Genomic DNA, 12959 nt, shown 5'->3' with positions numbered 1-12959 from the left:
AGTATGTCCTGAATTTGACCTTTCTCCCAATCTCCTTTTAAATTATTTCCTACTGTCTGAGTACTGGATCAAAGATAGGACACCACAACCTCCTCCTCAAAAGTGAATAAACTAAGCTCCTGGCTAGCATAACAAACTCTCCTCCAGTGAGAAGGATAACTTTTCAATACTTAATGGAAGCAACTCAGCAGGAAGGACCAACAGGATCCTGCCTGGGAACACGCTCAAGCCAGGCAATAAAAGCATTCAGCTGAGAGAAATTAGTTATGGCTGCTTCCATAGTGAGAAATATACAATGCAAATGTGCTCTCACAGAGAAGGAATTTGAGAAGAATCTCAGACCAAGACTGCTTTTTACCTTTCCATATAATAAGAAAGACTGAAGAAACGTTTTTTTTTAAGGTTTCTGAAAGAAAACTTTCATAGCTTGGTTATAACAGCTAGATTACATTTAAGGAAGAGCAGATGTCTGAATCACAGGAAAAAGCAGGTTTGCAGGAAAAGGTCTGAAGAAAATCAGATAAACTTTCAGCTTGAACAACTTATTTGGTTTGTTGCTACTGAGCATATCTCTAGACAACTGAAATCTGGACACAATATTAATATATTATATTAATATATTAATTTTGTTAGATGTTTCTATTTTCAGCACTTACTGAAGGAAAACATTTCTTCAAGAGCTGCAAGTACTAGTTTTAGTTTTCCTTTTAGTAAAAAGACAAATACTGTTAACCAGCATTAAACAAAAAGGAAAAAAAAAGTTTATTAAATCTGTATTGTAATAAGTTTTTGTTTTGGTTTGGTTTTTTTCCACCAGAAAATAGACTCACTCAGGACAATGCATTAGTAGTACTTCTTCACAATAAAGAATGGCTTTATGAACCTAAATACTATCCTACCTCATAAGCACTTCAGATTTAGAATTTTACTTCCGTGGGGTTTTGTTTGTTTGTTTGTTTTAATTATTATTTTTCCAGAACAGTGTTCAAATGGCCATTTTTATTTATTTATTTTAAAGCTGGTACTTTATCTTGAGCCATAAAGAATGTATAGCTATGCAAAGTTAACTGCAACAAAGGAATACAAGTATACTTTCCTTTTATATTTACATAAAAGGGTTTAATGCTAACTGAATTCATTTCAGAACAGTATGCTAACAGAAAAGTTGATTATTTTAACATAAACACTTTAAAAATATGTAGAACTGTTTTGTATTACCACTACCCAGCTTTCTATTAGGGAAAAAAAAAAAAAAAAAAAGAAAACTCTGATCTTTCTTCTATTTCACAGCTGTCAGTGTCTAGGCAGATGGCAAGGACAAAATGTAATTTAGTCAGAATTCATTAAGTACAATTAGGCAATCTGATAGCAATATAAAAGATTAAGATGGACATCTGAGCTAGGAGGTGTTAAAGACAGCACCTGTTTGCTTCGTTCAAAAATAATGAAGAAAGAAAACCATCTTTGTTAACAGCTACTCTACTGGCGAAGGAAGTTACCTGCAGGAACAGACCTTTGTGATACAACACTGTGCTATGGTTGCACATGAACAGTCACGTGGAGAAAAATCTATTGCTTTGCCTGGTAAAAATTAGCTAACATTAATGTGATTAATGCGAACCAGATCTCAAACAAGGTATAATGTGAAGAAAAAGAAAAAAAAAAAAAAAAGGCCTAAAACCTCCTAACCTTCCAATGTTACCATTTCTGTTTAGTTTCCATTACAGGAAAAAACAGAATCAGAAACACTTGTTTTGTTGAGTTTTTGAAAGGACATCTATCATCAGGCTGATCGTCATGACACATAATACTTACGTAAATTCTGTCCTTACTGTACCGAACTTTGATATTGTGAAGGAGAGTGGCTTCATTTAAATACATAAGGGAACCTGCAAGTAAAAGACAATCATATACCAGGGCTATCTTCGTGTACAGCCAAACAACTAAATCTTAGAATTACAGAAAATTTTATTTCCCCTCTCTTTGGTTATATTTTAATCCTATCATTTCTTTATACCGTCTCAAGGCAGAACTGCTGATTCAATGTATGTTTTAAAAAAACACAGACCTGCTCTTTACTGTATAACCGGAGTTACAGAAAGTTGCTGAACAAGAAATCAGACTGCAGGAATCTTGACACAGACACAAGCTACTCAGCACAAGCTCCCTTTTACCGGCCTTTCAGAAAAATATGGTGCATCCTCTCTCCATGCCATCCTGTAAATGCAGAAACTGGTGCCTGCAAAGATACCTAACACCAACTGTTTCCTTCCTTCCAGCTCCCCTTTCCAATCTCTGCCACAGTGTCCACAGGGTAATACCATCTAACAAATCATTAGAATAACTGCTGTCTCCTGGTGATTTTTAGATGTTTATATTCTCTGATTCAATTGGGAAATACTGTCCTAGAGGCAGCAGCAGGCATCACTGTAACACCAGGCACCAACGCAACCTGTTGCGTTTCAATTCTGAATTTTGCTGCTATTAGGCCTCCTCAAAGAAACTGTTGGAAGGGGAGGGGAAAATGTTAACACATCAAAACCTATCTATTTTCTTTTGTTAGCTCATTAATATAAAATAACCAAATGAACTCTGCTGAAATGTTAGAAGGCAGTGGCTCAAGGCAGCAAGCAGGCACCTACAGAAAGCTTCAGATTTTACTGGTTCACATTCTGGCAAAGCTGGTCCTTATTTTCAGCTATAAAGCACTGGAAAGCGTTAACAGCCTTAATTACAAAGGTCACTACCAGTTCCTATTGCAGCAATATTAAAAATATTACCCTTAAGCCAGCTGAGGGCACCACTCATTACACACCTTTCATTTTCAAATATACTCAGTCCTCTTTTTCTCACCACTTAAAATTCAAGCGCACAACACTATTTTGTCTTGTTACAACTGACTGACTACCATACCGCATCACAATATTAGTGCCACTCGAAAAGTTGTATGCATCCAACCGCTGTCAATGGAATAAGCTTAAAAAAAAAAGATACTGGCAAAGGATAATGAGAGCTTCTCAAAACATCTGTATTTTCATTTTCAATCTTATATCCTTCCTCCTGTAGTGGACGGAGGAGTGGCTCTGCCTCCTACTACCTACACCAGACTGGCTTGAAGCGAAGACAGATTCAGCAACCATTTGCAGCCTCCCTCTGGCTTGCATAGCTCCACTGAATAACAACCCTTCCTTCCCTTCATGACTAAACGCAGCTTTGCTTCATATGGCTGGAGTTGTTCATGCTTCCCAAAGGACCTTGCAACTTGTGGGTTGTTTAGAAGAAATCGTCTTCCTCCTTGCACGTACACCCCTGTGTTGCCAGAGGCACACAAGGCACGCTTTAGCTTTACGCTAAGCAGAACCTCCCTTTGGATCACAACAGCCTTGAAACCAGGCCTGGGCTATACTTTCATGAAGCAGCAGGCTGGCTTCCATCAGCATGGCCTTTCCCCTGCCACCCCAGCAGGCCTACACCACCCACTAACCACGAGGTCGCCGGTAAGTGCGGCAACCAGCTGCACAGTGGGACTTCTCCTCCTTCCCTCCCCAGGCGTAAGGGACCTGCCCACGTGCTCGCTCCATGGCACTGCGAAAATGGCACCGGGACCACAAATTGCAGCTCTGCCTCCACAGACCCCCTTCCGCCTCCACCTTGTTTAACAAGATCATCCCAAGAGAAAGAGACCTTACAAGGAAACGGGCCAGAAACAGAAACTCCTGCTTGCTCTCATGAAAGTTAAAATATCCTTCTCCCCTTGTACAAGCCTTGCCAGGGGCGGGAGGCAGGGTGTTATCTTTTGAAGTTTGCTGGTTTTTTAAGTCATTTGGATTCTCAGTTTTGAATTGCGAAACTACTATATAGTAACTGTTTGCATACACTTAAAGAAATTATTCTCTCATTTCACTGTATCTTCATAAGAACCTCTCAGAGTTTGCAGTATGTTTTAAAGGAAACAGTCATCAGTTAAGCATCCCAATAAAAACTTGATCATTATCCAAACAACAAAGGACCCCAGCTTTCAGTGCCTTCCCAGTATTCTCTTTGCAAGTCCTCGTTAAAGCAGTAATACCTGCAGACTTGGTGCATAATGGAAGCTTGCTCCCTGTGGGAATGTTGCTGCTTTCACTCAAGACATGCAAACTAGGGCTTACGTCAGCAACTTCAAAATGCATCTTCTTTAGAATAAATCCTTTAAAAGAGGCATCCATATCCAGAGGCAGAGGAAGTCACCAGAGAGAGAATTCTGAATATTCATATGGCTCATGCTTAAATATAACCAGTGTATGTATGTGCATTTAAGTCCATATATTTACTTACACACACACAAAGTTCACAAAAGTGAAGTCAGGCAGTAAAAGCTAGGAAATATCAATGTCAAGTTTGCTCACACTGCCTCTCCTGTGCACACAATGAAGCAGAGTTTGTACGGAAAATAATTTTATCACCTAATTGCAAGGCTCTGCATCTATAGAACTATTTTTTCAAGATTCTTATCTGATACTCTGCCACCTTCATTTTTAAAAAAATTGTTCCACCTCAAAAAAACAAAAAAAAAAAAAAAACAAAAAAAGAAATCTTTTTCTTGGCCATAAAAAAGAAAAATTCCACATACGGTGACAACCCACCAAAATTGAGTGAGGCTGGGGGGAGGCAGGGAGAAGAGTGTGAATCACAAAATAAGAAGTAAATGCTTTGTCTCTACTGTATGCAATATTTATTGAAAATTCACATTTAAGGAAGGACTAGGACACCTCAAAAAGGTGTCTCTTGCAGCTAGTGCATTTGGAATATGGAAGACTATGGGTGCAAAAAAGCAATACTTCAGCAAATTACTTCTAGGAAGAGAGTTAATCACTAAAGCACAGGTTTGAATGGTAAAGGTATTATTAACTAGTTTTTTGGGATGTTTCAGAATGGTAATGTAAGGAGAGACTGAAAGCATTCAGTATTTTATAGTTTCTTCTTAAAGATCAATGTGCTTTATGCAAATACTCTCTAATAGAGAAGGAAAATCAACTTGGGTTTCACATATCCTGGAAGTAAACCTCAACTAGTGAGCAAAAAGTGAGAATACATTAGAAAAGTCTCAAAGTCTCAAAAGGACACAAAGCATTTTTAAGGCTTTTATTTTACTCAGCAAGCCAAAGAAGACACTTTCTCTGATAGGCAGATTGTTTTAACTTAACTGAACAGTGTTTTGCTGGAATTTCAAATTATTCCCATAATTTCATTCCAAATTTCAGTTCCCTGACACTAGGACTCTGAGGCACCACGACATTTCAGTAAAATCACTGCAACAGACGCACAGATTAAATGCATTTCCCTACCAATCATCACATGCAGAGAATACAGATACCAGATTTGATAATTTTCAACCCAGGTAATGTTTGCAAAAGCAGAAGCAACTGGAAACAAGGCTACCAGCTCGGTTCCACCTGTAACGACACTGTACCACCTAAGCCAGATCATAAGCCTCAGGTCTCATCTTCTTGTTCCTTATGGAGCAGCTGTAACAGCTGTATTTCCTGTCATGGGATATAAACACTAACCCCTACTCCAAAACAGGAATCGTGGTTAGATCCTCTAAACAATTTTCCAAGTCCTAGCCTCTATTTTAAACAAAGAACAATAGAAGATAGTTTTGCCCACTATTTACAAAGTTACCAGTATTTTCATCAACCAGTGAACACCACAGGAAACATTTAAAAGAATTGCCTTCATCAGGTGTTCAAGACAGGAGAGTCCCTGCGATTTGCCCACACAGAGCAACAGCAGTAAAATATTGGTTTAACAGTTCTCAAAAAGCTGATGTTAGAAGTTACACACCTTTTTTGGTACTCTCCCCCCTCTCCCCAGATTTGAATACTGTATTTGTTTCTACACATCTAGCTATAAACTATTTAACAAATTAAAAGCTCTGCATATCAACACTGAAGTTTATTACACAAGTTCATCTCAAAACTCCTTCTCCAGCAGCACTCCAGTATCCAATTCACTATAACCTATTTCCTTTTCCAGTGGCCCTGATGGGTGCAGATTCCTGTCTCCTGTTTTGGGAAAGTTATCTTAAAATTTATTTTCAATTACCTGTACTTCCACAGGAATGCTATCTGAGAAATTAGTTATATGCAGGAAAATGCTGTACAATACAGCTGCTGATAAAGCAACTAATTCTTTTGCTGCACTATAAAAGATACAGTTAACTCCCATAATGCTGAACACAGTTGATCCCGATGCAGTTAGGTGACATCTGATATATAACCAGAGTCCAGTAACATTTGTACGTGGGAATAATGTAACTACGAGTTCCTCTAAACTGGTCACCTGAAAACTAAAAAAATACAATAAACAATATTTAAAATGGGCTTACTTTAAGAAGTTTAAAGGACTAGTAGAGGTCATACATAAATTCAAGCCAAGAATGAAAACAAAGACTACAAGGAAGAAAGAGGAACCTTGTAAGGAAACACTGTTCTCTCCTATGCAAATTTTTTTTTCAAATGTATAATTCATTTTTAAATTCATAACTTACAATTATCTTCTACATCCTTTTTGCTGTCCTCTTCTGCAGGAAACACTTGATTGATAGCAGCCTGGAAAGTCTGTTAGATGAAAAATATTAATTTCGTCAGAATTCCATAAAAATAGAAATATAGTTCAAAGACATCTGATGTGATGATACAAGTGAGTGCACTGTAATTGCACATGGTTTAAAATGAAGTTGCCAGCTTTGTACTTCTGCATTAGAAATTTTACTGAGTTACTAGATGCAGGTAGGAGCTGCTGCATTTGCATTACTGTACTTCATTATAAAAATGCAGTCATTGTAATATATAATTTTATTGCAATAATATTTCATGCTCATTTACAAAATTGCATGTAATACTGTAATATTGTGTAATATAAAAAAATAAGAATTAAAAAAAAGTACTGCAAAGGGGACAGTATTGTAAAGGATACATGACTTCCTCAATTTTGTAAAGAAGCACAAAGAATAAAAGCCAAATTATTAGTTCAAAGGGCTGGGCTGTCATTATCACATGCTGTTTTAAAACATTCTTACTTAAAATATAAATGTTCATTACATAATATCCTCTTTATCCCCAAATACTGTAGCTTTGGTTATTGCTTGTTGTTTTTTTTTTTCTTCAATAAATCAATACTAAAGTCAAACAAGACCTTCCTTCAACCCTTGTACTCCAGTTATACAAAAACAGCCATTTATCAAGTGCTCATGTCCAACTGGGAAAATTCATAACAAAAGCAACTTTGTTTTTTCTTTACTCTCCAGAAATCATAATGTATATTGCTGTAAAAAGGAAGGAAAAACATCCTAGCACACACACATTACAGCATCTGCACAAAAATACCTATTATAGGAGGTAGGTTTTTAATGATACTTTTTTCTTTTGTTTACTGTAGTAATAGTTTGAATGAACAAAAACCTTGTTGTACCAATTAAACACCATAACCGCCATGCTGCTGCAGGGACAGTCTCATTTTCCCCATGGAAATGGAGACAAGAAGTCTAGTCTGATATTTGAAAAGGCAACCAACCAGAGCTAAAAGGAGCGTAATAAACACGTTTGCTTGTTTAACATTGTCCTCAGCAAGACAGACCCACAAGAAACATCTCCCATGGAAGTTTAGGAGAAATACAGCAATTAGCTTCATCTTTGCTTCAGTACAACAGATAGAATATGTGAGCCCTTGTAGCTTACACCATCATGAACAGCCACAAATTCCAGTTTCCTTTGAAGTGGGAAGGGTTAAAATTGTATCGGAGCAGAACTAATAGCTGCCAGGTGGAAAACAGTAAGTCTATGATCTCTCTTCCCTACAAAGTTATCATAAAGTATGCAATTTGTAGTCATAATAAATTATATTTTGTCATCCCCTTATCAGGATCTAATGCAGAAAAATATGCACAAGAAGCTTTCCTAAGGGAAACGGAACTGCTGGATGATGCTGGCACATCTGAATGTCCATCAGACCAACTTCCTCCAAAATATCCTTTATCAGAGCTTTGTTGTAGCCATGGAGAATCTGAACATCTTTACCTACCTGACAAAGTTACCAGTTGCTATTCAGAGTTTTAGCAGGGCAGAGATCTGCCTCCCTTTCCTCCCTCTCACAATATTGCAGTCAGAACATATTATCCTAATAATTTTCTCTGCAAGTTTGTCAAAGATAAAGGTATATCTCATTGGGTAAAGATATACTTTAACATAACAGTTTCGCACATAATCAGTTCACTGTGCATGAAACCACGGAAAAGTTTAAAAAGAGCATGACTGGTTTCATGAAATTCTAACTTCACTTCTTGTTCTTGTCTGTTGATGCGTAACTCAAGGTCAACCACTAACAAAGACAGAATTTTTTTTTCACAGGCGAGAATGAACAGCATACCCAGCTATTCTCTAAGAGTGTTTACAAATCTCTGATACTTCAGTATTTCATGGATCTAAAGCCAGCCATACTATATGTGTCCCAGAAGAGGAAGAGCTTCTTCAATGTCCTCACCACTCAGTCTTCCGATTCAAGACAAATTGCAATGAAAAAAATAATGAGAGTTCATGTTGTACTATGTCCTGCTTCAATTTTTTTTCACTCAGTGTGAACTGTGAATTAATTTCTCAAATATTTCAGAAGTGATAAAACAAATCAGCAATATGAAGAAGACCCATCTGAAAGCTGATGTTTTTGTGCTGGACTTTTTTAGATCATAACACAAAGTCTAGTTTCAACTACGTCAACAAAAGAATTTCACTCCTGTATGTCATTGGACTACTGTTTTATGTAAGGTGATTACTTGCTATGTAGCTAAGTATATTAGCTAGATGTGCAGAGCTCTTACATTGCAAATTACTATTAAAATCTGATCTATTAAATAGGAAAATGGGCAAGGTATCTCAGGTTTATCAATAAAAAAAATTATCCAAAGAAATTCTTTACTATGTTGTCCCTTTTAAAAAAAAAAAAAAAAAAACAACCCAAAATAAAAAAAAAAAACCACAAAACATTTATTGTAAGGAGAAAACACTTTAGGCATTTGGTAGAATACTTCTAGAATTATAGAATCATTAGGGTTGGAAGGGCCCTTTAAAGGTCATCTAGTCCAACCCCCCTGCAAGGAGCAGGGACATATCCAACCAGATCAGGCTGCTCAGAGCCCCTTCTAGCCTGGCCTTGAATGTTTCCAGGGATGTGGCATCCACCACCTCTCTGGGCAACCTGTTCCAGTATTCCACCACCCTCAGTGTAAAAAATTTTTTCATAATATCTAATCTGAATCTACCTCCATCTATTTTAAAACCTCTGCCCCTTTTGCATTTAGGCATAGCTTAGGACAAACTTGTTCTAAGAAAATAGAGAGGATATTAATCTTATGAGACACTAAAGTGATCTCAGGAAGCAAAAATACAGGGTTTAGGGTTTTTTGGTAAGGTTTTTTTTTTCTTCTTTGTAATAAAGCAGCCCTTGAAATCCAATGGCAATCTTAACTATTCTCCCAGAAACTAGATGAGTGAAAAAAGATATCTTTCCATTCAAGCAAGATCTTATTTCTACCATGTAATCCAATACATGTAACCATGCCTTCCTTTATACCTTCCAGATACAGAGAGTATCTCAGCTGTATTTCACAAACCAACATAAAGCAGTATAAATGGTGTGTAAGACAGACAACATGTCTCATGTTCAAGTGCAAGCTGCACTTACTGCTAAAAAAAACCCCTTAGCTTGAAACGCTGAACTTTGGACGTTCTGATCCTTACTTTCAAAGTACATTTATTCATTTATACTTAGCCCGGGAAAATACCTTTCTGGTTATTCACAGCATACCAGAGCAGGTGCCCCACAAAGCCCCGCCATGACCCTTCAGAACAGTGTCGTAGTTCAGCCATACACAGCCATAAGGTGTCTCTCAGCTGACGGCAGGAGGGCTGTCAGTGGGTGCCTGCAGCACCCTGTACCCTCCCAACAACTGACAGAAACTCACTACTGCTGGTGCTCTGGGAAACTCCTGCCCCCTACTCCTCAGTGCCACAAGAGTCCTGGGACAGCATCTCAGGGTGCTCCAAAGCATCTCTTCCTAATCACTTTACTTATGTTTGCTAACTCCAGGAAAAGTGTAAATTGCCCATTCGGCAATTTCACTGTCAACCTGCTTTCTCCCTGTTAACAGCATCAAGCAACACAACAAAATAAGACACATGCAGCAGGATGTGAGGTTAGGATTCCCAGCAAGTTCAGAAAAGTACACTCCAAGTAGAAGTGTAAATGCAATACCAGTTGAGTTTAACAACTGGCTGCCTTTCTGCCTGCCTCCTTCCTTGTACACTGGCATGCAAATGCTGGTGGGATACAGGCCAGGGCTCCCAGGCCTGGCTCCCCTGGTCTGGTTTGGAGCCCATCCTCAGGACAGCACTTCAGTCCTAGGTGGGACCACACTCATTAGCAAACCACTCTCCAGCTTCTTTGTTTTCTTTCCAGTTGCAGCATTTATCAGCCTTGCAAGCCAATGATCTAGTTTTCGGGGAGTAGCTCCCATCGTGTAACACGTGCATCCTCTGTTCCGGTAATGTGCTCCTGCAGCTTGGATTACTCTTTCTTCTACAGCACAAGCTAGATGATTCAGATCTCCACCTCCCTCTAAACACCCAGTCTCCATACAGAGATGTAAATTACGTTATTAACTCTGGATGGGCTGCAGTACCCAAAACTGCTACTGCTAGTTTAGAAGTAAATCAGTGTGTTGGCCAACTATGTTCACCCAGTTTGGACTGAGTAACTTGGTTTCATAATACAAAGCAATCTACAGCCACACTGGTCTCAGGTCCTCATCCTTCTGCCACTGCTTGCTGCCATCCTGAAAACTTTCCAGTACTTCATGTTTAATGCAGATCCATTCTCTGACCTGGTTTGCTGTGTCATGCACAGTTTGGCAGGCAGAGCTGAGAGGGTGCCACTCTGCAACACAGAGCTAGCTATGGGTGGGGAAGGCAGGGAAGATTTTAAGACATCATGAAACTACTGCCTTACAGCATTTATTGCAGTTTTTAACAATGTATTTTAATTAATCATTAAGTGGTATAAAAAGCAATAATCAAACATATGCATACACAATTCCTTTTCAGCCTGTGATCTCTGGTAAGCTACCAGCACCTACAGAGAATACGTATGACATGTTAATGACCCAGATTAAAAAATAATAATAAATTACACTGCCCAGATATGTTTACAAGATCAGGTTACTCCTCTCCCCTCTGTAATTATCAGGGGCAACTCTGGAGCTGCTGGATCACTCCTTCTTACTGAAGAGCACTTTTGAACTACCATTTTAAGTAAACAAAGTTGATAATAATGGGTATTGATGCTGACTACTTCAAATTAATGGTCTAAGCACACAAGAACAGAATCTTCTTAAAAAAGACAAAAAACAATGAGGAACATTTCACTATGAAAAGAAATAACAACTTGAAAAGACTGAGAATGTAATCAAGAAAATGTTTTACTCCACCTCTATTAATATAAGGAAGTCTGATAATTAGAAATACAGGACCATAATCTCTGTGGTGTTTAAACTGTGAAGTGTTTGTTCCCTTAGACGAGTGAACATTAGGCCCTTAATTGATCTGCTTAATTCAAGAAAACAATCAACAGTAGAATAACAAACTTTCTAGGCAAAAGAGATTGTTTGATGTGAGCCATGAAGCAAAATACTTGTATTTTAGGATCATTTTTTGTTTTCACAAAAAAAAAAAAAAAAAATTATACATATGCCCTGAAAGGAGCGTATGTTAGAAATGAAGAGCGACTCAGGAGTCTCCTATTGCCTGTTTCTGTTTCAATATACAGATTTTTGCTCTTTACCACTTCAGAACCATTTGGAGATATAAACAGAAATAGTGGTAGGGGTCAAAATCATTTAAGTCAGTTAAAGACTACTTAGCCATAGTTTTGGAATATTTCATATTCTTGTCTGAATAATTTTGCTCTTCCTCAAACTGAGGAATGCATACTACTACTACTACTAAACCCACAGACTTTATCTCTCGCATACGAAAAATTATGACATTATACTTGTTTTATATTTCTAAGGAAAGCAAAATCAACTTCCTCTCCAAGATGTAGAAAAAAAGAAAACCTATAAACATTCTCCCAAAAGGAAGGACTGCTGCATAACCTTTTGACCTGTGCAAAGCATTCTCTACTATTGTTGATGTGAGAAAAAAAAAGAAGTTACAAAAAAAAACTTTTGTCTTTTCCAATCCTGAAGATACAGAAAGGACAAAATTGTTAGAAATGGCACACGTCATATATTCACAAAGACAAAAATCACAACTTTTATAACCGTGTCTGATCTTATTCCTAGTAAAAACCAGGATGCTGACCATCTGAATTAGGATAATAGATAGATTCAATGTGCTTCCTATAAAAACTGACATTTAATTACCACATACTGAATCTGAAAGATGTCATGATAAATGAAGCAGTTGGGATATGCTAATTAGGATGAATTAGGACTTCATTTCAAAAGTTACATTTATTTGACTTTCATTTGATGTAGCAATTCCGTAAGACCTTTGTTTGACATCGTGCTACTTCTCAAGGTACTTGAAGTAAGAGGATTCATCTCTCAATCTTCATCAGTCTAACAGTAAAGTGTCTAATCTAAGCCAGAGTCTAGGACACCCCCGGAGGACACTCTCTATGCATGTAAGGGAAAAGAGAGAAGCTAATCTCAACAGCAGACGCTTAACCAGCCTCTAGAAAAACTAAGTATACAGTACTGAATCTCTGGCTACAGAGAATCAATCCTCCTCTCTTTCATGAGCACAGAGTACGCAGCATACATGCAGATAACTGAGAGAAAGCATGCACTTCTTATCAGCGGGTGTTTCATTTGCAATGTAAGCTAAAGCTAAGCAAAGATCCTTAACCAAACTTAGAACAGA

General features: G+C 37.8%; 1 protein-coding gene across 4 annotated transcripts in view; it reads right to left on the bottom strand.

The window, feature by feature from the left end:
* MYO6 (myosin VI) overlaps positions 1-12959 on the bottom strand; it is a 102996-nt gene that overhangs the window by 65633 nt on the left and 24404 nt on the right. For all 4 annotated transcript variants that reach the window (XM_086744854.1, XM_086744855.1, XM_086744857.1 and 1 more), the window contains exons 3-4: positions 6533-6602; positions 1816-1889 (exon numbers count right to left, since the gene is read on the bottom strand). In XM_086744854.1, coding sequence (XP_086600980.1) covers positions 1816-1889; positions 6533-6602 — 144 coding nt within the window. The remainder of the gene's footprint in view (positions 1-1815; positions 1890-6532; positions 6603-12959) is intronic.

Source organism: Chlamydotis macqueenii, chromosome 3, assembly GCF_036417535.1.
Source record: "Chlamydotis macqueenii isolate bChlMac1 chromosome 3, bChlMac1.mat, whole genome shotgun sequence".
NCBI lineage: Eukaryota > Metazoa > Chordata > Aves > Otidiformes > Otididae > Chlamydotis > Chlamydotis macqueenii.
Note: the sequence above shows the minus strand (reverse complement) of the source record. Positions and strands in the feature narration are given on the sequence as shown.